Here is a 26,339-nt window from a genome sequence, read left to right as displayed (position 1 = left end):
AATGTTATTGGGTGGGCCGACATCATTTACCTACCCGGGATCTTGCTCAGCGAGCCATGTTTAATGATCCACCAAAGGAAATCCCTGACAAATCCACCCGGTAGAGTCACCCCGTTAAGCCCGTTTTGCCCCCCCAATATCCGACAGACTCGACCCGCGCTATGGTCTCCATCAACCGAGTGGGCTCTTGCGAGCCCCCCAGCTAGAAAAGAAATCTCTACTCGTTTCCGGTCTCTCAATTTCTCAAAATGTCTCTTCTAAAGTTGTCTTAATTGTTCTAAAAGTAAATCCTTTTTCCCTTTTTCCTTTCCTTCTCCACCCCCTTTTATGTTCATGTTTTGATTCATTGTCGAACACGATCTGATTTCCCAAGTCGAAAGGTTGTGGGGGAGGGTTCCGTTGTGGCGAACCGAATTGTGGAGATAATCCATCAAGCACACCACGAGTTTTGTCAACCATGGTTGAAGCTCTCTCGAAGGAGCTGGGTTTGAATGAACCAACCCAGCAACATGGGTTTAACGCAGATCAGCATGCCGAGAAAGAGCCTCATATTCCTATGTCAAAAACAGAAATCCACACACTACGAGACGTGGAAGTGGCTGACCACCAAAAAGGGTATCGTCCGTCGACTGATTCCTATGGCCTTCAACATCCGACCTCAGGTGTTGATGTCGAACGGGCTGAAAAGGACTTTGCGGAACTAAGCAGAGAACTCAGTGCCATAAGCCGTCGCATGTCTCGTACCCAATCTAAAACGTCAGCTGCCAAAGAAAGAGACCTCGAGAAAGCCACCAGCTCATCAGAGTACGCTTCAGAGGATGTCTTTGACCTGGAAACTACTCTTCGCGGCAACAGAGAAGCCGACCATGCAGCGGGCATCAAATCGAAATATATCGGTGTGATCTGGGAGAATCTGACTGTTCGAGGAATTGGTGGCACCAAAAATTTCGTCAAAGTTTTCCCTGATGCTTTTATCGACTTCTTCAATGTTCCTGGAACCATTATGAGCATCTTTGGGCTGGGCAAAAGGGGCAAGGAGTTCAATATCTTGCAAAACTTCCGTGGTGTCGTCAAACCGGGAGAGATGGTTCTCGTTCTTGGTCGACCTGGAAGTGGTTGTACGACATTCCTGAAAGTCATCGCCAATCAACGTTTCGGCTATACCGGTATCGACGGAGAAGTTCTCTACGGCCCTTTCGATGCGTCAACATTTTCCAAGCGCTATCGAGGCGAAGCCGTCTACAATCAAGAAGACGATGTTCATCACCCCACGCTGACGGTTGGTCAGACCCTTGGGTTTGCCCTTGACACCAAAACTCCCGGAAAGCGCCCTGCGGGTATGAGCAAAGCTGAGTTTAAAGAAAAGATCATCAATCTTCTTCTCAAAATGTTCAACATTGAGCACACGATCCACACCATTGTTGGCAACCCTTTTATGCGGGGTATTTCCGGTGGTGAAAGGAAACGAGTCTCCATTGCGGAGATGATGGTAACTCGAGCCACTGTTTGTGCCTGGGATAACAGTACACGGGGACTCGATGCGTCCACTGCTCTCGATTATGCCAAGTCGCTACGAATCATGACGAACATTTACAAGACAACGACTTTTGTCTCCCTCTATCAAGCATCCGAGAGCATTTACAACCAGTTCGACAAGGTGATGGTGATTGATGAGGGTCGGCAGGTCTTCTTTGGACCGGCCAAAGAAGCACGAGCATATTTTGAAGGATTGGGTTTTCTGGAAAAGCCGCGACAAACCACACCCGACTACTTGACGGGATGTACGGATGAATTTGAGCGAGAATACAAACCGGGCAGATCCCTCGAAAACGCCCCTTCGACCCCGGATTCATTTGTGGAAGCATTCAACCAATCCGTGTATTCCGAAAAGTTGGTGAGAGACATGGCTGACTATCGGGAGTCCATCCGCGAAGAGAAGCAGATATATGACGATTTCGCTGCGGCACACCGGGAAGCCAAACGCAAACACACTCCTAAAAGCTCCGTCTACTCTGTTCCTTTCTATCTACAAATCTGGGCCTTGATGCGACGACAATACTTGATCAAATGGCAGGATAAATTTTCGCTGGTGGTTTCATGGATCACATCGATTGTCGTTGCAATTATTGTCGGGACCGTCTGGTTGGATCAACCCAAAACCTCGGCCGGTGCCTTCACTCGAGGTGGTGTTCTCTTCATTGCTCTGCTCTTCAATGCATTCCAAGCTTTCGCAGAGCTTGCCTCGACCATGTTGGGTCGGCCTATTGTCAACAAACACCGAGCATACACTTTCCACCGACCAGGAGCACTCTGGCTCGCGCAAATTCTGGTGGATCTGGCCTTTGCTTCGGTCCAGATCTTCGTCTTCAGCGTCATTGTTTACTTCATGACCGGACTGGTTCGAACGCCCGGTGCATTCTTCACCTTCGTCCTCATCATCATTGCTGGATATCTATCGATGACGTTGTTCTTCCGCACTGTTGGCTGTCTATGTCCCGATTTTGATTATGCCATAAAATTCGCCGCCGTCATTATTACCCTCTTCGTCATTACGTCCGGATATCTCATTCAAGACCAAAGTCAGCAAGTGTGGTTGAGGTGGATATTCTACATCAACGCGCTCGGTCTCGGCTTTGCAGCCATGATGATGAATGAGTTCATGAGATTGACCATGCGTTGCACATCAGAATCATTGATTCCATCTGGGCCCGGATACGACAATATTGACAACCAGGTATGCACATTGGCCGGATCTGAAGCGGGATCTACCGAAGTATCTGGGACGGCTTATGTGAAGACGGGTTTTTCATACAACCCGTCCGATCTCTGGAGAAACTTTGGTATCATTGTCGCCTTGATCGCATTCTTTCTCGTCACGAACGTTGTCTTGGGGGAAATGGTCAAGTACGGAGCCGGTGGTCGCACAGTGACGTACTTCACGAAAGAAAATCGAGAAAGAAAGGAGCTGAATGAGAAGCTTCAGGAACGTAAAAGGAGAAGACAGACGAAACAGGATGCGGAAGACCGCTCCGAGCTCAATATTACGTCTAAAGCCGTCTTGACCTGGGAGAACCTTACCTATGATGTGCCCACCCCGTCAGGCCCACTTCGGCTTCTGAAAGACGTGTTTGGCTACGTCCGACCAGGACAGCTGACGGCCTTAATGGGAGCCAGTGGAGCAGGCAAAACAACCCTCCTCGACGTGCTTGCTGCACGTAAGAATATTGGCGTGATTGGAGGCGATATCTTGGTGGACGGTCAGAAGCCAGGGATTGGATTCCAAAGAGGGACGTCATATGCCGAACAGCTCGATGTCCACGAATCAACGCAAACGGTCCGAGAAGCTCTTCGCTTCAGTGCCGATCTCCGTCAGCCTTACGAGGTCCCCAGGGAGCAAAAGTACGCTTACGTGGAAGAAGTTTTGTGCTTACTTGAGCTGGAGAATCTCGCCGACGCGATCATCGGTAACCCTGAAAGTGGTCTTTCAGTTGAAGAGCGAAAGAGAGTCACGATCGGTGTCGAATTGGCTGCGAAGCCTCAACTTCTTCTCTTCCTCGACGAGCCCACTTCAGGTCTCGACTCACAATCCGCGTTCAACATTGTTCGGTTCTTACGCAAGCTAGCCGCGGCAGGTCAGGCCATTCTCTGTACGATCCATCAACCGAACAGTGCACTGTTTGAGAACTTCGACAGACTCCTCTTGTTACAAAAGGGCGGCGAGACCGTGTATTTCGGCGAAATCGGCAAAGATGCGCAAGTTCTGCTGAGCTATTTCCGCAAATACGGCGCGGATTGTCCTCCCGACGCTAATCCGGCCGAATGGATGCTCGATGCCATCGGTGCCGGCATTGCCCCTCGTATCGGCAACCGCGACTGGGGGGAAATTTGGCGGGACAGCGACGAACTAGCAACGGCCAAAGCAGAGATCGTGGAAATGAAAACCCAACGTCAACGGGAGGTTGCCAATGAACCGAAACTGGATGAAAAGGAATACGCATCCCCTCTCTGGCATCAGATCAAAGTCGTCTCGTGGCGCACACACCTTGCCTTTTGGCGCTCGCCCAACTACGGCTTTACTCGACTCTTCAACCACGTCGCCGTTGCGTTGTTGTCGGGTCTCGCCTTCTTGCAACTCGACGACAGCCGCTCCAGCTTGCAGTACCGCGTCTTCGTCATCTTCCAAGTGACCATCATTCCGGCCCTGATTCTCGCGCAGGTGGAACCCATGTACGATCTCTCCCGGCTGATCTTCTACCGCGAATCTGCCGCCAAAGCATACAAGCAATTCCCATTTGCTCTCGCCATGGTCTGCGCCGAAATGCCCTACAGCCTCCTCTGTGCCGTCGGCTTCTTTATCCCCCTCTACTACCTGCCAGGCTTCAATGGCTCCTCTTCGCGTGCCGGATACCAGTTCTTCATCGTGCTGATCACCGAGCTCTTCTCCGTGACGCTGGGTCAGATGATCGCCGCCCTCACGCCCTCTAGTTTTATTTCGAGCTTGATCAACCCGTTCATCGTCATTGTGTTCGCGCTTTTCTGCGGTGTGACCATCCCTAAACCCCAGATCCCCGGCTTCTGGCGTGCCTGGCTGTATCAACTCGACCCGTTCACCCGGCTGGTCTCTGGCATGGTCACCACCGAACTCCACGGCTTACCTGTGGTTTGTACGCGAGGAGAACTCAATTCTTTCCCCTCGCCCCAGGGCCAGGATTGTGGCGAATATATGGCTGATTTCTTCCAAAGAGGCGGCCCGGGGTATCTTGTCAGCAACGTCAGTGATGTGTGTCAGTACTGCGCATATCGAGTGGGAGATCAGTTTTATGAGCCACTGCAGTTGAGTTTTAATCATCGCTGGAGGGATCTGGGGATTTTCGCGGCGTTTATCGCGAGTAATCTGATCCTCTTGTTTTTAGGATCGAGATATTTGAACTTTAATAGACGGTAAAAAGAAATTACGGGATAGAGTGGGGAATGAAGTCCGATTGGTGGTGGGTACATGTTGACAGAAAGAAAACATGGGGTTGGAGAGAAACTCTTTCAATGTTCTGTTGACGTGTTTTTCCTCCTCATGATGGTATTGTCGTTATCGAATATAATAAATGTAGGTATATGTAAAGTTTGATCCGGTGCAGTGATGGGCTCAGATGCACTATGATAGACTCTTTGGAACCTGACAACCCTGCCTTTACTCATGGGCCCAGCCTAGCAGCCACGTGTTAGGCTGGACGATGATCTTCCCATCTCCTTTTAATTCAGCTACTCGTCCATTCACTCCATAGTGAACACCAGCACATTGATAGACCAGGGCAGAACAGCCCAGTTAAATGTCACCTGACCCGATGGGCTTGACGATAGATTCGAGATAGTTGCCGGCGACAGTGCAGTAGCGCAGTTGATGTAGTTGAAATCGTTCAAGTCGGGGGATGTCTATGGCTGCTGAAAGTGCGTTGGTTATGGTAGCAATTGAGCGTCTCGTATGAACGAAGAGGGCGAGAGAGTGAGAAGAATAGAAGGAAAAAAGAAGAAAAAGGAAAAAAAGGAGGGGAGGGGGCAAGAGTTTGCGCTCACAATAATCGTTCCATTTGACCGTATCATACTCCTTGTTAAAATCCACCATCAGCGGGATACTACTGTTCACTGAATTGACGACTTTCAAGCACGGATCAAAGTCTCCGTTTATCGTTGTTGCCAACAATGGCTCCGCCCCTCGGTGTCTCGCGAACAATTGCTCCAAATCATAACTCGAAGTTCGTCGTAGTTTGCAGTAAACGCAACCAGGTCGGACGACCAATTCTGTCAGTTGGCGGCAGCGGATGGTGGGTCGATTTGGAAGACCGAGCACTCGCCGACCAGCACGGGGATGTCGGTGTTGTTAGTGAATCTTGCTAGTCATCCCAGAAATCGAAGGATGAGAGGAAATAAGACGGTTCTTCGTAGTGGTGGGTATCCCACATGCCGCCAGGGAGGATGGGTGGCCGTGAGACGCGCGCAGGGCACGGTACATCGTGCTAGAAGGGTTTCCTGCATTGCATTCGAGTTCGCGGAGAATGTCGTCTAGGATATTGTCCCTACAGTCTCCGGGAAGGAAACACCGTCTTGGGCCCAAATGTCTAACGAGGAGCTGGCGTAGATGGCGAGGAACTGGCTCTGCGCCTGAATCCTCGTAGAATTGTAAATATCCGAGTAGTCCGAGCCCGTTGGCGATGGTGTTCCCTAGTTGCCGATGCGGCCTTTACGACCTTTCAGGAGCCAACTGTTTTGTTCCATTCCAGCGCTGGTCGATGCTGTAGCCTTCAATGTTGTTGCCTCTAGCGAAGCGCCAGAATTCGGTGCCCATGATCGTAATGGCTTGGCCGAGATCTCTTCGAACCCCATTTGGACGGTTATTGAATGTTTCTGGAAACAGGCTCACGAGCAAGAAGTAGTATGTATTCCCAGCTGTTTCGCTTCGGTCAAAGGCGATGGTGAATGTGCTGTTTGAATCTGGGCCTTTAGCTGTATTTGGCAAATTGGATCTCGGGCTGAGCCCATTCGAAACTCGAGATATTGTTCCCCTTGCTGAATGGGATGCTGGCGGTGCACCAGATATTGTCGGTTAGGTTTGGTCGGAACGAAACGTCGATATGTGACAGAGTTCCGTTGTTTCGGGGTTTGTTAGATAAAATGTAGAAGGAGGCATTATGCTGAACAATTGGTGAGCTGTCGTTCGCAACAGACCGACTCATTCCGCAACACTTGTTCACTACGCTGTATCACCATGGATAGGCAACAGCGTTGACGTACACCGCGTAGATAGATATATAGATGGGCTCTATCCTGCACTCGTTAGGAGAGACAGAGCACTCCTTCAATTCAGGTTGCACAAAAAGTCTGACACATTGTACATCCCCTGACGGACATCGATTCCCCACCATCCTTCGTTCAGGATGCCACCTTCGCCGGTAGTATTCCAGGGTATGTCCAGCTATAAACTAACAGGTAAGGTGCCGGATAAGGGGTGCAGCATGTTCAAACTGAGGCTGACGTTGCCGGTCCCTGGCCACCCGATAATCACAGGTTCCCATGGGAAAATTGGATTCTCGGACGACTGGACGTTGCAGCTTGGACTTGCTGGGACAAGGACTAACGAAGGCGCCAGAACCTTGAAATACACGATTCACTAATGCTTTTCCGTATATACCATCGTCGCCTAAGTAGGAGATATCCTCATGCGTCCCTTTGGTTGCCTTAGCAAGTGATATGTACCAAAGGGAAAACTGAAGCCCACTGGCCAGCCATAGAGTAAAGGTGAAGTTTGATTTCTTTCGCCATTATTAAGAGAGATGCTGAATTCCAGAGGCGTAGAATGCGATTATACTGTGTGATATCGATAAAGTCGAATGGACTGGCTCTTCTCCGGACTTTTGACAACACTTCGAGCTCAGGATTCTAGCTAAGCAATAACACTGTTAGCTTTGCAGGAAATATTGCGCCGACACTTGGAGATTGGTCCGAAGATACCAATTTATGTTCAGCGGATGGCCGATACTTTCTTCCCCTTAGATTTAGAGCCGGTAGACTTGGCGGTGGGGCCGGAATGAAATTTGATGGGCCGGATCGGAATACGTAGACCTGGGAGTTCTGAGCGTCGAGGCGGAAGCACATTTTCACATTTTCCTTCTCGAAGAAAGCACCCAGATGGATATTAGCTCTTTGAGGGAGCTCAAACTTGAAAACTGTGAGAGCGGTAGTGTGTCAATCCATTCACCGACTCAGTACGTAGAAGGTGTCAAACGAACAAAAGGGGCACGTTCGCGATGCCTACATGGGAGAGGAACTGCATCGCATATCGTGCTTGCATACTTACCTGAATGTATACCTGCTGGCAGATGAAATCCACGTGATAATACCGCCTTATGACGAACTGGGAAAATTATTTTCCGGGGTCTCCACACCCCATATTACTATACCGGGGCCCAATAAGTGCGACTCCAGAACGGAAACCATCCGCGATCACTAAAATGTATTACCAAGTCAGCATCATCTGCCCCATCGACGTGTGTTGGGTAGGACCGTGAGCATCGTTGCGCACGAACCACGTACACCAGTATTTCTTTACGCTCAGCCTGAAATTGTGAACCGCAAGTATAACTTCGCCATTTTCCATTGCTCTTTGGCCAAGTCAAGGAGAACTGGATCCAAAATGAAGAAACTCATCTTGGTCACCGGTGCCACAGGCAACCAAGGCAAGGCTGCAGCAACCCAGATCGTTAACCATCCAAGGGAGACTCTAACCAGAAGAATAAACAGGCGGATCTGTCGCAAAGCTCCTCCTTAGATACCCTGAAGAATACTCTGTCCGATGCCTTACGCGAAATCCGCAATCTGAGAAAGCCGAAGCTCTCATGAGGCTCGGAGCAGAGGTTGTCCGTGGCGATCTCACGGATGTATCAACGCTTGCTCCAGCAATAGGTGGATGTTGGGGTGTCTTTGCCGTGACCGACTTCTACGATTCCGTATGAATATGGACCAGCCTCCAATCCTGGGAGGAGTGGAATTGATTAACATTTGTCTCATTTTGGCAGACCATCATCAACGATCCGATGAGCGAAGAACAACAAGGACGTCACCTGGCAAAAGCCGCTCTGGATGCTGGTGTCCAGTGTTACGTTTGGAGCACATTACCTAGCTCAGAATCTGTCACTGGGGGTAAGATCATCTCCCGGATCTATGAAGGAAAGCATAAAGTCGACGGATATATTCGCGAAATCGGACTTCCAGGCTGTTTTGTCTACACTGGTAATTTCTACGAAAACATGATTTTACGCCAGCACATGTCCTACGACAAGGAAAAAGACATGCTCGTCTTCAAACAGCCAATAATCAAACCAGAAGCAGAACGTACGTTCAGCAGCAAAACCCAAGACCGCCCTGACACTTTGTACACTTGGGATTTCGACTAATCTTTGATCATTTAAAGTTACCATGTTATATGTTGAGAAAGACCTCTCGGCTATTGTGAAAGCGATATTCGATGCATGGGAAAGGAAAAAGAGTGAATTGAACGGAGCTTACTTGCAAGCCAGTCACGCGCGTATAAGGCCCATGGACATCGTGGCCGCCACGAAGAAAGGTGAAACCTCCTTTCCATCTCCAGCCTTGTCTCGCTTGCGTAATAGTATTTTACTGATGAGTTTGTGCTTCGCATAGTCTCTGGGAAGAATGTCGAGTATATGGTTCTGCCCACGACAGGTGTGCCGGAGCGGGACAAAATGTTCAGCATGTACAATGAAGTGGGCATGCATCCAGGGGTAACGTTTCCTGATCCTCGGGTTGTCAATCTTGGTGTTACGTTTCACAACACCGAGGATTTCATTAGGGAGAAGTTGTTGCCGCACCTTGGACTGGAGCCGGCCAAGTAAGGACTTCAAAAAGGATACACCAGTTCAAGCATAATACAACACTGTTCAAACAACACCGTAAGATATACAAAATCCAAGGAACAATACATATGCGCCAACAAAACAACACCTTTGAACAATCTCGCTAGCTAATATTATAGTGTCCATTGAAAGTTCAACTCCCCCTAAAACTGAAATCTTCTCCAACAACAACAAAAAAAAAAAAAAAAAAAAAGAAAAATATAACTTAAGGTTTTCCCTCCACGACCAAATTCCAACCAGCAAGTTCTCTCATGGAATCTAAACCATCAAAACGCTAGCTGACGTTCCTTCCTGACTTGACCCCTGAATTTTCGACACCATGTCATGGACAACAGGACCCTTGCTGTCCATGTAAGCTTGTTGTGCCCTATATTCCTTTGGGCTAGCAACCGGAGAGGAAGGGGAATATCCAGGACTTTCGGTTTTTATGGAACATCGTCTAGGCCTTGGATTCTGCGGTCGACGAATCCTCCCGTGCTTCATCATCTTCTTGAAATTTATCCATTCCGAGTCGGCATTCACGATATGTTGTTGATCCGCCCATAGAACATAGCCCTTGTACAACTCTGTACGGGCCCCTGTTGGGGCAGAGAAACCCGGGAAAAGCATCACCGGCGCCTGCGGCGGTGCATGTTTGGGGAATTCTCCGAATTCAATCAGCTCGTCCCACTGCCAATCTTCCTCGTAGATGTCGACAATTTCGATTTCGTGACCAGAATACTGAATGTCCTCCCATAGCTTTGCGGCCTCTGTGCACAAGCTCTCAATCACGCTGCCGAATTTGACGCCGCCATCCTCGCATATGAAGCCTAGCTTTTCGACGACATTATTTTTTGCAGTCAACGTCCGCAGGCGAAGGGTGTTGCTGAGTTCTGCTGACGAATACGTTGAAAGAAGCAAAGCATGGAGTAGTTTTCCGGACCTTGGATTTGAGGAGAGATGCTTGTCCACAATTCCTTGCAAAAATCTGTTTTGCTCCTCGGACTTGGGAACGTAGCACGATTTGAAAATGCTGCCCACGAGCTCAGATGAGAATACATGCATAGCGACTGCTACCCGCGCTTTCTTTGCCGATTCTGTGTTGTCCGGGGAAAATCCAAAAGGTAGGTTAAGGCGTCGAACACCATTATCCCACGCATCATGTTTCTACTCATGCATCCATCAGCTCAAGACGACAAACATGGCGGAAAGTCGGATTGACCCACACTCAGAAGACTGTCAGGGAGATTGTCGGAAAATTGTTTGCGGAATGCGTCAATGCATGCTTCGAAGAAGGCTGCGATCTTCAATTGTCTTTTATATTGGGATTTCGTTAGTCGAATGGTTCTGATTTACAGTGAAACAAGGGGGAGCAACGCTTACTCACAAGTCTTCCGCTTTAAGTGGGGGGGTATTATTCTGTACACCAACTTTTGTTATTCTGTACACCGGAAAACCTGCTTATTCTGTACACCATGCCTCAACTCTCCTTATTCTGTACACCACCACCTCTCTCTCGCCTTATTCTGTACACTTAACGCTCTCATCCTGTTATTCTGTACACCGCGCTAACAGAGCTTGTTGCCGTTGGCCCGGCGATGGCGAGAAAACACTAGTAAGTGGCGTAGCTGTGGAGGGGTGACGCGTTAAACTCTCCCCGTTATAGGTGGTTGCGAAGCAATAAACACATTTGATTCCCTTTTCCTTGGTAGATAAGTACCGTGCATTTTGAGCTTCTCTGTATACTTTGTAAATTATTGTGGCCTACACAGCCGGATTTGTGTAGAGATCCCCTGCACGGTCGATACCTCGTGCTGACTAAGGTAACAAACCAGCGCCCATAGGCTTGGGTGGGAACCGCCCATAAGCGGGGCAGTTGCCCCCCGGCTTATGGGCGGTTTCCCCCCGGTTCATGGGCGGTTTCCCCCTCCGGCTTATGAGCGGTCCTCCCAAGCCTATGGGCGCTGGTTTGTTACCTTAGTCAGCACGAGGTATCGACCGTGCAGAGGATACCATCGTTAACCATCATTTCTGCATTCTATATAGGCAGACTTAGGTGTTGTGACATCACGTATCTTCGAACTGCGCAGATAACCGGAAAAATAAAAATCCGGACCAATCAAAAGCGGTGTACAGAATAACAAAATGTGGTGTACAGAATAACATTACCCCTTTAAGTGGCCGGAGAACAGACACGTGCTTTTCCCACTGTATCAGCTCCTGATAAACGACGTCCATCTTTTTCTTGATAAATTGAGCCTCTTCCCCTGCACGATTTGCTAGAGACTTGTATTTGTTCAGCTCGGCACGACTTTTGGCGGAGCTGGACTCGTGGCTTTTGAGCATCTGTACCCGCTCCTCTTCGGCTTTTCGCTCCGCGTTTGCCTTTTCTGTCTCCAATTCCTTGTTTCTGGTTATAAAATCGTTTCGATCGTCATTCTTTGCTCTGTTGAGATAGTGGATCTCTCTTTCTTTTTTGGTGAGCTCTTTTTTCTTGACCTCTAGCTCCTGGCGAGCTTCATCTCGTTCCTGGATTGCCTTGTCATAGTCGCCATATTCAGGAGCGTATTCAGCCAAATTCTTCATAAAGTTCTGGAAATCTCTGAAATTGTAGCGAGCTTGCTTTCTTTTGACGTTCTGCAACTTCATTATTGGCACCGTACTTGATGTTGTCGACTTAGTTCCCATATTGCTGCTCGTGGCAGATGGAGACTTTGAGGCTGTTGAATATGTTGACATGATATCATCCAATCAAGTGCTCAAGAGGGATTCGCTATTGGATGCAGATAGATTAAGCAAATCAAAACAACTTCTGTTCTTGGATTTTGGAGAATGTACGCCTGAGGCTCGTAATGTTGCGAGATATCCACCAAATTATATAAAGCAGATCAGGCTCTAGTTCTGTCATCCTTTCCATCTCCCAGCAATCCGTTTCGCTGCTTTGCTTATGGGAGGTTCAAATCGATATCGATGGCTGCAGTGAAGATGGTGTGTTACACAACATCGTGTGGGGTTCCTTGCTAATTGTCCTTTGCACAATTGCATGTAGCCGAGACTCCAATGAGGGAGGTTCGCTATTTCGCCTCAAACGTCCAGAAGAAAATATGTGGCTAACGTTGATTGGTTGAAGGGGCAAAATCCAGGATTTCGCTGGCTGTGGCCGTCCAAATTATGCTGTCCGTGATTGCGTGTCGAAAGGCACATGTTCGAATTTTCTTGAACGGAGGAGACTTGCGAAGATCTCCTCGACACCAGTCGAAATTTCCAATCTTTGAATATTTCTAGGGGCCATTACTAATTTTTTGATTTGGGCGGTGGTCGTTCTTCCGAGTTCGAACGGTCATCGGGGAAAAATTGATTCAAGGTCAAAGCCCTGACCTTTTACTAACTAAAAAACGTAGAAGACAAGGGTCTAATGACATCCATCAAGAATGAATCCAACACAATTTCGCAAGCTCAGAGGCGTAGAAAGCACAGGACGGTCAATGACTAGGCGTTTGAGGTCGGGTTGGTATAACGAGGCAAAGGAATTCGTTAGTTTATAGCTGAGAGAGGTCCGAAGTTCACCTACTAAATGGAACTTCATCCCAAATTGACATAATAGTCCATTGAATGATCGTAGGTAGAATTGCCGTGCACAAAGGATGATCCTGAAAACGCGGTAGCCCATTCTGCGTTGGACATTTCCATGCTAGTATCTGAAAACTGCTGGGAAGAGAAATCCCTTGCTGTTGATGTGGAAGTTATTGAGGCCAATTTTGACTCGATAACACATTTTCGGAGCTTTGAGTACTTCTTGGCCGTTTCGTGAAGTTTGACAGATTTCAGATGACGGATTACCATGTTGAATTGGCTGCCGCTCTTCGGCAACAATTTTGTCCAGCTGTGAGAATGAGAATCTATTCAAGACAAATGAAGGGTTGATCCCAGAGGCAACTCACAAAGTCTCCGATATATCTTTCCCAAGAACGAACAGAACACCATGACCCAATGCATTCTCCAAATTTCTATACCTGGATCCTGCCCGGAGCATTTCTTCCACCGTGCTCTCCACCTCGTCATACTGATAATTAGCTGCGTCCAGTTCATTTAGCATCTTTGCCGTCTCTCCGGTCGAAATACCACGATTGAGAATCCGTAACTCTTCCAGAAGGACACAAAGAAGTCTGCGAACAATACGTGACTATTCATCGTCTCGTTTGGTCTGGATATAGCAGCTAACAACCTGTACTTGAAGTGCAATTGACGTAAATGGGCAAGGCATTGGCACTGCTGGTCGAGTCCAGAAAGTGTGGGGAGATGCCTCCCAGCTTGCGAAATTTTGGTTCAACACTGTCATGGTATCCCGGTCAGGTTCCTTGAAGGCAAAGATTTTCGCAAGACGAATTCGGTCATTTTCGCCCCGCTCTTTAACATGATATCTGACTCGCTTTGAAACATCTTCGTCTCTGGTGAGGACGTCATGGATCTCCCCAAGAACCTGATTGATGCGAGCTGCTTTCTGTGACTTAGTCAATACCAATTCTCACGAAGATCCAGCCTGATTTTCAAAAATACCTCTTCCGAACTTCCCGCCGATAGGTCTGGCAAGCTGAAAAAGCTCGCCATTCTGAAAGGTGGTAGCAACCTCCGTGCTTGCTCGACCTTGTGAGAGAGATCCCACGCAAATTGCTCGTGGAGCTACCCGGCTGATATGTCCCAACAACATACTTGTTGCAGCATCGGCGAAGCTGGGGAAGACAAGGCGTCGATGGAATTTCATCGTCTAGTTTGACGCTAAGTTGCCGTACGGCAATTTAGCGCAATATGCCGCATCCGGCCCTGCTGAGCATGCATATCCGAGCGGCACTTTTCTCGCCGAGTGGTCGTGCCCAGCCGTCTGAAAGATCATGACCACTGTCACTTGCTTCGATTTCAGAGGCCCTAAATTCTAGTCAATGCGGGAAGGCGAGGTCATTCCCCCATCGCACTTCCATGAAGGGATCCCTTTTTGCTGTGTGATTACAATTTTCGCCTGCAGGAATGAAGAACGGTTCGCAGGAAGGGAACTTTTCAGTCTTGAACATTTCGCTCCTGTTTGAGAATAGATGACTCAAATGCCGTATGGAATCCTCGACTATGCATATGCTTCAGTGGCATATCACTCTCATGAATGATGTATCTGCATTTTCAATGGAGCATGATGGTCAGAATCTCACCCTCCACGATTCCTGTCTCGATGGATAGCATTCTGAACCAAACCGCGTCCCAATCCTGTGCCCTTCTACTAAGCACAACCCTGTCTCCATACACCGTGAAAAGTCTACGGCAATTGAACACCTCCCTCGCCTTCCGAGTCCTCATCAGGTTCTCGTGCCGTTACCCAATGTTCGAAGTCTCTTGCAACGGCCGTCACATCCCTATCCACGTCATCATCGTCCTCCTCACCGTCAGGGTTAATAACTAAAATAATTAGACTGGATGTTGCACGCAGTCTGCCTGGAACTTACGCTCTTGAATGGAAGATATGATGCGAGTGGAGAAAGTATCTCCTGTGACCGAATCAGGGTGGCATTGACGTTTTCCACTCTGTGTTTTGATCTGGTACATTGTCCTTTGTCTGATTGATTGGACAATTTTATTAAGCATGGTCTTTTCATGCAGAGCGGCATCCGAGCCTGCCACTTGGACACTCTCAGTACTCGTGGGCGGCAACCAGTTCAGATAGATTTTCTGATGAGTAGCTGGGGGATCAAAGCCAGCTGGGTGTTCCCGAATGTATAGCGAACAGCAATAGCATGCCGGCTTGCTGCAACCAACATAAGGATCATTCCCAAGGTATTGCAACGTGTTTCGGTTCTGGTAAAAGTGTTCCAGAACAATAAGTTCCGCATGAACTCGCGGTTTGAAATTCTTGTTGTCGTATTCCTGTCGAACAATGCGTTCGATGTCGAACTGGTGGTTCAAAGCCTTTAGACAAGACCGGAGCTCCGGAAGAGAATCTCTGGCAGTCGAAGCCATTCGGTTGACTAATCCGTCAAGGGTCAGCTTGTTGCGAAGGGGAGGTGGCCCAATCAGTGATTGAGGGCTCTTGAGGAGCATGACCTGGGGATCCACAAAGAGCTCGGGAATTCTGATTGCGGCTTCCATGAACACTTTCACTACCTTGACATGAAATGCCAAACGACCAATATAATGTTTGGCTATGGCGAAAGAACTCTGGTAATTGCGGTCCTCGTCGGTGATTCTGGCCCTTTCCTTTATAAATGTCATCCTGTCTGGTCTCATCAAAAATGAACAGAAGCGACAAAGAGCAGTGGGCTTTTCGCTGCACTCGGTGAGCTTTTCTTTCATTTCTCTGAGTTCTATTCCGCATAGCGTCAGCGAGAGAATGATATAACATGAAGCACACATAGTTTGTACTCACGATCCCGGGCAGAATCATCCTGCAGCGCTTCACCGCATTTCATCAACGCTCCTCGTAAGAAGTCCCAGTATGTTTCAATCCGCTTCTTGCTGAACTCGGCACAAATATCGAGGATTTCATTGGCAACCTTTTTGCGTTGTTCTTTATCAAGTTCGAAGATCAGTCCAAGTTTAGTGAGAATTGATTCCAGGAAAGGTTTGACTCTGTCTTTAGGGCCCTTGTTGCACGCAACATAATAGGTCAGTGGGTTTGACGCCGCACCTATGGCGGTAATAGTATCTCCTCCTTTCTTGTAATCGCAGATGTAAGACAATGAGGACAAGAAGCGCCGGCGAAGTTCCTTGGGTGGGGCATCATTCAAAGGTAGTCGATCACTATTTGGAAGGAAATGGTCACCTTGAACTTTATCCAAAACGTAAAGGAGCACCAAAGGCTCGTAGAAACGATGAAGAAGTTTCATCCTCCCCTTGTTGTGCTGAGTTTGGGGAGATGGGGCCATATTCGTTCAGTAAGAAGAGTGTTTCTGAGAGGCGAAATTCAGTGCTGGAAACTGGAAACAGGAGTGGATTCGAAAGAGATTTGAGCATGGAATATAAAACCTAAATGTTTTCTGCACGGGACTGCTGTAGATGTACATGTTGCTCTCGCCGAGACCGAATGGCATACTTTCAGGCAAGTCGTATATGCTACTGCAGTGGACCTGAATTGACAGGGCTCGTATGGAGCCACGGCATTCCTCTGGTTCGAGAGGGTTCAGACGCATGGAGCCCCACCAAACAGCATGATATCCCAGTTGCTCATGAGAGAATTGACCTCACCAAAGGGCCATTTCCACTGTCAGACCGAAGTAAAATCTCGCCAGGAGGGTGGGTGCCGAGCGAGCAGCCTGTGTGATGTGGCCCTGCTAATCTGACTCGCAATCAAGGGCCTCGAGCATTTCTAATAACGTTCTCCTGCGCCCGGATCCCCAGGTCGATCAGGATCTCTTGCACGTCCTCCGAGCGCAAGACAGCATTCTCCACCTGGGTTCCTGCAAATTAGTAAGAGTGAGGTTTTGAGGCACTGACGATGAGCGAGGTAGATGTGGATCGTTGGGTCCGGCGGGAAAAACTGCAAGAGCTGAATGAAATCCTGCGGCCATCCTGCGGCCATCCTGCGGCCTTGGTCCAGAGACGTTGTCTTGGTGTATAATCGAGCAGCTTTTGAGGGTTACATATTCAGATCGGTCGGGTGGAATCATCTTTGCCGTATATCTTGTCAAGATCTAGACTATCCGGAGATGTACGCTAATATGACAGCGATCTTGGTGCATTTTTGCAACTCATGATCCGAGTCTGCTCTTCTGACTAAAACGGCAGTCAAATTCGAGCCATCTTTCAGGTCTTAAAGCTGACAAAGGCGATTTTGCCCCGCAAATCGCAAACCGAGAATTTCTATGTTTTTTAGTGCAGCTTTTTACCTCTCGTAAGGACTCCATACTCATGCTCATAGGCTTTTCGATACCATGCAGGATGGATCGACGTATTTGTAGGAGAAGCACTACCCTAAGAAGATGGCTACCTCAAGATAGTGAGGAATGGACCACTAGGTGTGACTGCAGGTGTTGTTCCTTGGAGTGCTTCTCTCGCATCCGCCGGCCTGAAAGCTACGCCCGCTCTCGCGACCGGCAACTGCTTCATCCTCAAACCCTCTGAGGAAACACTTTTCGCGCCCTTACCAATGGGTCTACTCATCAAGGAAGCAGGATCTCCGCCTGAATATTCCAAATCCTCTCTGGAAATGGATCAACGGGAGCTCTTCTGTTCAGCCATATGCGGATACGTAAAGTGAGCTTTATAGGGTCCATTCTTGTTGGCAAAAAGATCCAGGAATATATGCTCGCACAGAGTAACCTAAAACGAGTGACTCTCAAGCTTGGAGGAAAGTGTCCGGTTGTTGTTGTTGTATTTGACGACTGTGACGTGGATAATGCTGTCAGGGGCAGGCTCGCCAGCGGGCTGTAAAGACGTCAAAAGGATACCTATCTATCTATATAGGTGCAGGGGCGACATCGACTTCCACGCTTGGAAGTCGGATAGGGGTATCCTGCGTAACGCATGCTATATACATGTTCTTGACATTGGGTCTTGGCGCCCCATGATAAATGCACTTAGGTGGGCGGCGTAATCTATCACTTCCAACACAAGCCAGCTTTGCTTTGCGTGTCGAGAGTGTATGTCTGAGAACGCATTTAAGAAGAATTTGCAGAGAAATACAAGCGGCCATGTTGCCCAGCAATCGTCGAGACGCACTTGTTAAAGAGCTCTCTCCGCCGCCGGGGCTAGTTTGAGCATGGCTAAAAAGCACCCCTTGGTCGTGCGCTAATCAGGTTCAAATTGCCACATTGGACTGATCTGCCGTTGATCTGCTCACAATCGTGTGCTTCTCGGTCCGTTTGAGAGTATCTTCCGACGGCCTAATCGAACATCGATTCAAGATTGGGTCAACAGGCGAACAGAATCAAGAATTAGGGGGGGGGGGGAACAAGGTATTCATCCTAAATATCCTTAATAGTTGCGCGAATTTCTTGGTTAAAGGCTCGTGTCATTGGTACAGCGATGCAATGTGACGGAGGACAACTCAGGCCTGGATTTTGTCGAACAAATGGTAACCTATTGTTGAACAATGGGCAGTATCCCTTTGTTTGGAAAGGTTTATCACCCCTATGTAGGATATAGGGGAAGAATAGGAGTAGAAAATGGGTCAACCAAGCACGTATATACACTGGCAATCTGGCAGGATCAATTGTCACAGAGAGAGCATTCAATACATCTCAAGTTGCACCCCGTTTGACAGATTTCCTCCGGAGCAGCAGCAGGATAAGAATTGCGATACCTTGTAAGATCAAACAACGCAGATGCGCAGTCTTTTTCCAGCCGAGCGTGGCGATGGATCAAAATAGCAACCAGCAGGGGTCTCCTGTGCAGAGAACGCGTATGCTTCTCATCTGGCAGACCCTGGTATTGGGGTTTCTGAAAAATAATTATCCGCCAAAAATGGTTGAGTCCGGCCGTGTCGGTGGTATTCGTTAGAGGTCCCTTTCAAACAATGGCAAAAATACTGGCTCCAGCTGCTTGCGTTGATATTCCTTACTCTGGGAGGGTGGAGGATTCTAAAATCTTCGTGACACACTTCCTAGAATGGTATATGTCCAGACTGACCACGGAAAAGTTATTGCCAAGCTGAGTATGCCAAGAGAATGTGAATTGAATGCTCTGTCTATCTGACAACTGGTCCTGCAAGGTTGCTGGCGTATGTTTGATTGACCCCTTTTCTTCTCCTATTCCTACTCCAATATCCTTCATAGGAGTGATAAACCCATTTCCCAATAAAGGGGTACTGGATACTTGTTCAACCGTTCAACAGTTATTTATTCTTTGAATGTCATTGACGATTTTGTCAACTTCTTTGTGCTCATGGGAGGATGGAGCTAGAAGATTCCATATTCAAGAGCCCCTGACTGGTCTTCAAGCCGCAAAGCCAGTGTTTGTAGATGTGAGGTGTATCCGTTACCGAGCCTTTATCTACCGTGACCGCTTCGTACCTATTGAAGGCACGACACTTCGTCAGACATTCTCAAGTTTCTGAGGACAGAGACCTATATAACGATGTTGCTTCTGATGGCGAGGGATGCCTCTCCTCCCACATCACACATCCATTGCTCTATTCACATCTTCAAGTTCATACACTTTAGCGAAATATTCGCTCCGACCGGAATCCAGAAGATCTTCGGCCAGGTGCACAACACCGCCGGTCTCCCCATCCTCGCCTTTGGTGTCACACGCCACCATTCGACCATGCCCCCCGGCATCACGACCGTATGTAATTTCGACACCGCAACAGGGCTGGTAGAAACTGACCCGACCTACTCCACAACATCTAACTCAACAAGCAGTCCCGGGATTGAAGCTGCACGGGACAAATCGGCCATATGGCAGCGATCAAGCGTGTCCAGCACGGCGAGACGAAGTACGTTGAGTCCGCATCCCAGAGTATCAGCGTGGTTGTGGTGGGGAAGAGGGTTGCCGTATTATGGAGCACCGAGGGATGTGCGTGTTGAGTGGTTGCAGGGTGCTGGTCTAAGAGAACCCGAGGACAAATAAGCAGCGGGAGGGAGATTTGGAGGATGGTTGGAATAGGGACGGGGGGGTGTTATGTTAGGGTACGGGAGAAGTGCGTTTAACTGCGCAAGTGCTTCTGCAAGGCAGAAGAGGAAAATGGAGAAGATATTAAACAGAGACAATGAAACACTGTTGGCGGGACTGTACACTATTTTTCATCCTCTCGTCACGTAACATCATCTTATTTCAATTTTCATCTCTATATCATTCTCTCAATTATGTACGGTACGGTATTATTTCCCCCTTCCCCTTTTCCATACTTCTCAAGGACCTCGAATCTAGGGGGGAGATGTCCGACTCAGGCCAAGACACTCCGCCATGCCGAAGAAAATGTCAATGTTACCATAGACACCGCCGAACAAATCGGTGCAAGGACCACGAGTGAAGACCGGAACGTCAGTGAGAGAGTGAACACCTTGATCAGCCTATACAAAGCACATCAGTACACCAGTCACACATTTAGAGATTAAAAAGGAGATGGAATAGGGGGGGGGGGTTGACTTACTTCAACAGGCAGCGTGCCATTGACGATGAAACCGGTGACGGCATCAACATAGTTGACGTAGAAATCCTCCTCGTCGAAACCGGTGATATTCAAAGCCGGGAGGCGCGGACCGCTCTTGTGCACTTGATAGTTCTCCCGGTGATCTGGATTAGCGGCTACACCCTGGGCCAGAGTGTAGCGTGGATCCCAGTTGGCAGGGAAGTTGACGCCAGGCCCATAGACGAGGTTCTGGTCACTGCCGATGGGGGCGGAGCGGTTGGCGACAACGTACTGGGAGAGACCAGATGCCTTGTAGGTGCCGATGGCGCCGCGCTTTTCACGGTCCTCTGTCTGTTCGTTGAGGAAGCGGGTGTCGACGGAGCCGAAGACGTCGAAGCCGTGGCCGTGGTCGGCGGTGACAAGCACCAAAGTGTCGTCCAACTCGCCAATCGAAGCGAGGTAATTGATCGAAGCCTTGATGGTGTCGTCGAGTTCGAGAAGCTCGCCGAGTGCGCGGTCGTAGTCGAGAGTGTGCATTTGCTTGTCGATGCTGGCGGCTTCGGACATAATGAAGAAACCATTGTCCGGATGACGGGTGTGCAAGACCTCAAGGGCCTTGAGGGTCATTTCCTTGAGGCCTGGTTGATCGGTGGCGCTGGCCTTGGAGCCGTCGGGGGCCGTCTCCGGGATGTCAAGATTGTCGGGATAGACATTGCGGTCCAGCCATTTGGCCATGTTGTTAACGGAGAAGATACCGAGGATCTTGGATGAGTTGGAGGCGGCTTGCAATTCCGTGTTGTTCATGACGACGGTGTAGTTCTTCTTGGCAAATTCCTCGTAGTAGTCCTTGCCTTGGAAGGAGTCCTCTCCAGGGTAGAATTGTTCGGCACCACCACCGAAGAGAACATCGGGACCAGACCAGTCGGTCCAGGTGTAGTTGGTGATACCGTTGAGGAAGGAGTCGACGACAGCACCGTATTGGCCACGGTCTGGAGTGTGGGCCGTCAAAGCCCCCGGAGTGGCGTCGGCAATGAAGGCAGTGGAGACGATACCAACACCACCTCGGCGAAGACGGTGGAAGAGTTCGGCGATGGTCTCCACTTTGGGGTCATCGAATTTGTCCTCGGAGCTGTCGACATAGACGCCCAACGCATTGACCGTCGACTTGTGGCCCGTGTAGAGAGCAGTGGCGGAATTGGCACTGTCGGTGATGAAAGAATCCAATGAATGGGTCATTTGGTGGCCCAACATGGGGAAAGAGTCCATGGCCATCTTGGTCTGATATTTGCCGTTGATTGATTGGTGGGCGATCAAGCGAGCAGCTGATGATCGGGGTGGTTAGCGCCCAGCACCATTTGGGGGGGAGGGGTTTTAGGGGGTTTCAGCCTTACCGGTGATCATGTTGGTGGTCATACCATCCCCAATGAACATGAGAACGTTCTTTGCTCGTCGACGAGGCGAAATGTCCCGCACGGTCCAGTTGGCGTAGGTGTGTGAAGTGCCTCGATAGGTCAAAGTGGCAATGTACTGGCCAGGCTCGTAGAAGGCCACCCGTCGGTACGCCTTAGACGCGACTCGAACCAGGGATGGAGTATCAGCAGCCTCGGCGAAGAGATCTTCATACCAGGTGAAGTTCCAGGTCTCGAGCCGGGGTTCCGGAATGTCGAAGAAGGCTGCAACTGGTCTGGCCCGACGACCCTCTCTCTCAATGGTAAGACTGAAGTCGGTGTCGGGAGTGGTGTAGCCAGGCACAACTTCACTTCCATTGACTGGGGCGTGAACCTCCACTCGGATATCGAAGAATTGACCGGGAAGGAAATCGGCTTGATCTGGTGGCAAGATACAACCCAATCTAGGGCAAGAACCCAGACGTTGGTAGGTTTGAGCAGTACATTGGGCACAGAAGGCTCCAATGGCCCAGGCAGCCTTGAGACCAAAGTGAGTTCTCATGGTGGCGATCTTCGGATACTATCCAGGCCGGTTACCAAATGATGATTGAGGATCAACCTGAGAGAGAACCAAAAGTTCTCAGAGCACAGCTTCAGGATTTTGTAGCTTTTGTAGCTTTGGTCGAGCTCAGAAGTTATTTCCGCTAGCTGAGCAGTGGAGAACTTTGTTCGGATGCATTCGTGGGCATCGTAGGCACCGTGCACTGTATGAAGGTCCATGAGGCCTGCCGAGTTTGCCTCGTGGTAACCTCGAGCTTCGCGAACACTGCCCTGTATCTGAAGAGGATACCTGGGGCTACCCGATTTGGGCAGGAGCAGCAGAGCGGGACTGATGCCAAGCGGCGCGGAGGTGAGCGCCAAGCCTGAGGAATGGCTGTCGACGCTTCCCAGCCAATCAAGCTACCCACGTTCCTCTGGGAGAAGCAGCAGGCGAAGGCTTCGCATTAACGAGTGTCACCACCAAAGAAGCCACCGATGCCACTGCCAAGGACGGTGGTACCTGTTGAATGCCCGCCAATGGTACATGGAGTATGCCAAGCTGCCCTCCCCCGGTCCCCCGTTATGCGTGCTACCACACCACGCCGCCATTGGAGGAGGCCGCAGAACAAAAGCGGGATCCAGTATGGGCAACAATGTGAGAACTCCATTGAAGCTCCAGACATGAGGGGAAAAATACCAAAAAAAAAAAGAAAAAGGATAATTCGGTAAAAGACTATTGAATTGAAAGGGCTCCGGAAGGGCGTTCCGCCCAAGTGTCAGTCAATCAGGTGTTCGCATGGAGATTCCCGGCAAGACGGGCCCTGACCCGGCCTTGTTCCTCGGTCGTCACTCTGAATCTTTTTTCAATTTGGAGCCTGAACCCTGCCGCGTGCTTGATCTAATGGCCAGGATGTTTCTCTGGAAAAGGCCCACGACATTGGTGTGCCTGACGAACCATGTCCAGGTCCACTGGATCTCTCACCGATGGGTCCCTCTCGATCGATTAATTTTATTTCCACGCGATGAACGGATGGGGAGGTTGGAGAATACAGAGCTCTGAGAGCGAACTGGAGGAGACAAGGGACGGGAAGATGGCTCACCTGATGAATGGCAGGGTCGAGGATCCCGTAATCTATCTTGACGATGTAACAGCTGAGAAAAAGAAACATGGCTCACCATGCTTCTGCATCGTTAGATGAACAGCACGGAAATTGGAACCCAGCTCGGCAACTACATCTGAGGAACGTGTTTTGAGGGCGAGGAGGGAGACATATGTAGACATCGCTCCCAGCGAGTTTGTCAGCATCATTCTGCAGGTGAAGCACGTCATATTCAATGACCCAGCACGCGGGATCCCCCTAGCTCTTCAGACTCGTATCCATATTTCTCCATGTTGGCGTGTGCTGTAAACAAGCATCCAGGCGGAAAACTCTTCGATCTGCAAGGCTTCAAACCACTCGCATCAAGATCAGCCATTTTCGGGTCCAAGAAGCTTGTGTGTTTTCGCGCGACCCGAGTCAACCCTTCCAACTGGTCGAATCTTCGGCCACCTTGGGCAGGACGGCAACTCAACTCGTTCGGTCGTGCCCTGTGTCCTGAATGTAGACCGAGGTATTGTAGTTCTCACATGACCCCATTTGTTGCCAATTCTTGTGGTATATTGCGCCATTCCATCACGCGAACACTTTTTCTGCATGGTGCAATATTGTGCCATAGACGGCATGATATCAATCAACTCTTGCAATTGGAGAATGTGCACGAGATCATTTCCTTTTTGAGCAACGGACAGAGAATGAGGTTCACGGATTTTGAAGATCTCTTCGTTCGTAGGGAGGATAGGGAATGCGGGGAGGGGAAGAGGCTGGCTAGAAGTCGGGTGGGAAACAGTATTGTTATAGGAGATCTGAGATTTCGAACGCGAGTAGATCTGACAGCGTGCATCTTTTCATTGCTCATGCCCAACGATGAATCTTCGGCAGGCGCAGTCAGGTTCCAAGTTGTTTTGGATGAAAAGTCAACGAAGGGGGCCCGTAAGGCGACAGCAAGGTTGGGCGGGCAGCGAGCCAGTCACAGGGGCCCGACCCTAGGCCAACTATTTTTATGGGCCACACAAAAACATCCGGCTTCCTATCGCATTCTTCTCTCTTGTAATATGATTTGGCCATGCCATCCTTCACCACAGGGAACCGATTATTTCTTTATTCGGACCCCTAACCCGGAGCTGGCATCCGCCTTTTCCCTTTCCAGAGGCTGGCACGCGGCATTCATCCAGGTTCTTTTGAGCTTATGTTGACACTGATGCCTTGATAATGAGCCAAAGCATCCAATCCCATCTGCATCGTATGACATGCTCAGCGATCTGAATGGCGTACATTCCCGTTGCTGACCTGGCTTTGACTTTAAAATCCCGCCTTTACCAGCCCGCACTAGATGCCGTCGAGAAACTTGAACTCCCAGGACGCCCGTCAGTCAGCCGAGAAACATGTCTGGCACCAGCCCGGCTGAACGCAGCTCTTTGCTGTCAGGCTCTCACTCTCGGCTGGCCTCTGAATTTGCGTCGGGTTCTGGCCGCCAAAATGTCAAATGGGCCAAAGAATCTGACTCTCCTTTTTCTGCCTCTCGTCGTCGTTATTTCTTCATCATGATACTCATGTCCTTCTTTTTCCTCGCTGGCCTGACTTTGGCTCTCGCTGCTCCACAACACAAGCGTCAGGTCAGGGGTCCAGTCATTGGTGCAAATTTTCAAGATCCTTCTGTGGTCCCATTGGACGGAGGTTCCTGGATTGCCTATGCCGGGGTCAACGGAAATCCCGCTGGGATCAATGTTTTGATGGCAACTTCTACCGATTTTTCAACTTGGACGGTTCGTGATGGCTATGATGCTCTTCCTACTCTCCCTTCTTGGGCTGCTTCACCTCCTCATGTTTGGGCTCCTGATGTGACTCGACTGGTATGTCCCTTTTTTTTTTTTCCTGTCAAAGATTTGCTCACACCAAATAGGACAATGGCAATTTTGTGCTATATTATTCCGTATCGATGGCTTCAAATCCCACACAACACTGTGTGGCAGCGGCCACGGCTCCAAACCCTGAAGGTCCATTTACTCCAGTTCAAACACCTTTATTCTGCGACTTGAGTGCTGGAGGGGCAATCGATGCCGATGGCTTCAATGATCCTCCCACTCACCGACAATATGTTGTCTACAAAGTTGATGGCAATTCTGTGGGTAATGGAGGAGAGTGTGCAAACACTGTCAGTCCAATTGCACCGACTCCGCTTGTCTTACAGGAAGTTGATCCGGATGATGGCTATTCTCTCATCGGAACGCCAACCACGATTTTGCTCAACGGGCCGGATGATGGGCCCAACATCGAGGCTCCATCATTGACGTATGACGTTTCGTCCGGAACGTACATCCTTCTGTATAACTCAAAATGCTTCACCACACCCCCCTATAACATACAGTACGCCACCAGCAAGAGCATTTACGGTCCTTACACTAGACAAGGCGCATTCTTAGAGACCGGTGGTACGGCTGCGAGCGTGTACATTCCAGGCGGCATCGACGTGACCCCCGATGGCAAACTAGCGGTCTTCCATGGCGATTTGAATATGGGTTGGTTCCAAAGCGATGGCACCAAGCGGGTGCGAGGGATGTATGCGATGGATCTTTCGGTGTCGAATGGCGCAATCAAAGCGGGTGATCTATATTAGAAACCATGCTTCCCTGGTCAAGGGACTGCTGATGAGGATAACGTGACGGAGGGACAACCAACTTCATGACGGCGAGGAATTGGTGGAGACGGAGGCGCTAATGCTTGTGTATTTAGCAGATGCTTATCTAAACATTCTCTAGAGGCCCGAGTTGCTTATTTGTCAATCTTTCTTTTCCTTTTTCTGCTCTAGAGCCGGGTCTAAATGCGTCAGGCTTTCCTTTGCGCTTGGCTCTCCACGGACGTG

General features: G+C 49.4%; 7 protein-coding genes across 7 annotated transcripts; 3 read left to right on the top strand and 4 right to left on the bottom strand.

Moving 5' to 3' along the window:
* Positions 1 to 457: 457 nt before the first annotated feature.
* Z518_00396 (uncharacterized protein) lies at positions 458 to 4,945 on the top strand (the record flags this gene model as incomplete). The annotated part of the gene is made up of 1 exon (XM_013420999.1): positions 458 to 4,945. The coding sequence occupies one exon, from the start codon at positions 458 to 460 to the stop codon at positions 4,943 to 4,945; it is 4,488 nt and encodes a 1,495-aa protein (XP_013276453.1).
* A 3,439-nt stretch (positions 4,946 to 8,384) lies between these two features.
* Positions 8,385 to 9,401, top strand: Z518_00395 (uncharacterized protein; the record flags this gene model as incomplete). Its single annotated transcript, XM_013420998.1, has 4 exons — positions 8,385 to 8,495; positions 8,565 to 8,880; positions 8,960 to 9,112; positions 9,190 to 9,401. The coding sequence occupies 4 exons, from the start codon at positions 8,385 to 8,387 to the stop codon at positions 9,399 to 9,401; spliced, it is 792 nt and encodes a 263-aa protein (XP_013276452.1).
* A 279-nt stretch (positions 9,402 to 9,680) lies between these two features.
* Positions 9,681 to 12,140, bottom strand: Z518_00394 (uncharacterized protein; the record flags this gene model as incomplete). Its single annotated transcript, XM_013420997.1, has 2 exons — positions 9,681 to 10,568; positions 11,571 to 12,140. The coding sequence occupies 2 exons, from the start codon at positions 12,138 to 12,140 to the stop codon at positions 9,681 to 9,683; spliced, it is 1,458 nt and encodes a 485-aa protein (XP_013276451.1).
* Positions 12,141 to 13,338: 1,198 nt separating this feature from the next.
* Z518_00393 (uncharacterized protein) lies at positions 13,339 to 14,009 on the bottom strand (the record flags this gene model as incomplete). Its single annotated transcript, XM_013420996.1, has 3 exons — positions 13,339 to 13,584; positions 13,633 to 13,902; positions 13,959 to 14,009. 3 exons carry the CDS (start codon positions 14,007 to 14,009, stop codon positions 13,339 to 13,341), a joined length of 567 nt encoding a protein of 188 aa, XP_013276450.1.
* A 694-nt stretch (positions 14,010 to 14,703) lies between these two features.
* On the bottom strand, positions 14,704 to 16,306 carry Z518_00392 (uncharacterized protein; the record flags this gene model as incomplete). The annotated part of the gene is made up of 3 exons (XM_013420995.1): positions 14,704 to 14,843; positions 14,891 to 15,745; positions 15,808 to 16,306. The coding sequence occupies 3 exons, from the start codon at positions 16,304 to 16,306 to the stop codon at positions 14,704 to 14,706; spliced, it is 1,494 nt and encodes a 497-aa protein (XP_013276449.1).
* Positions 16,307 to 20,245: 3,939 nt separating this feature from the next.
* Positions 20,246 to 22,401, bottom strand: Z518_00391 (uncharacterized protein; the record flags this gene model as incomplete). The annotated part of the gene is made up of 3 exons (XM_013420994.1): positions 20,246 to 20,392; positions 20,473 to 21,773; positions 21,843 to 22,401. The coding sequence occupies 3 exons, from the start codon at positions 22,399 to 22,401 to the stop codon at positions 20,246 to 20,248; spliced, it is 2,007 nt and encodes a 668-aa protein (XP_013276448.1).
* Positions 22,402 to 24,861: 2,460 nt separating this feature from the next.
* Z518_00390 (uncharacterized protein) lies at positions 24,862 to 26,093 on the top strand (the record flags this gene model as incomplete). Its single annotated transcript, XM_013420993.1, has 2 exons — positions 24,862 to 25,329; positions 25,380 to 26,093. The coding sequence occupies 2 exons, from the start codon at positions 24,862 to 24,864 to the stop codon at positions 26,091 to 26,093; spliced, it is 1,182 nt and encodes a 393-aa protein (XP_013276447.1).
* Between the last annotated feature and the right edge of the window lie 246 nt (positions 26,094 to 26,339).

Source organism: Rhinocladiella mackenziei, assembly GCF_000835555.1.
Source record: "Rhinocladiella mackenziei CBS 650.93 unplaced genomic scaffold supercont1.1, whole genome shotgun sequence".
In the NCBI taxonomy this organism is placed as follows: domain Eukaryota; kingdom Fungi; phylum Ascomycota; class Eurotiomycetes; order Chaetothyriales; family Herpotrichiellaceae; genus Rhinocladiella; species Rhinocladiella mackenziei.
The sequence above is the reverse complement of the archived record's forward strand: the minus strand, read 5'-3'. Positions and strand labels throughout refer to the sequence as shown.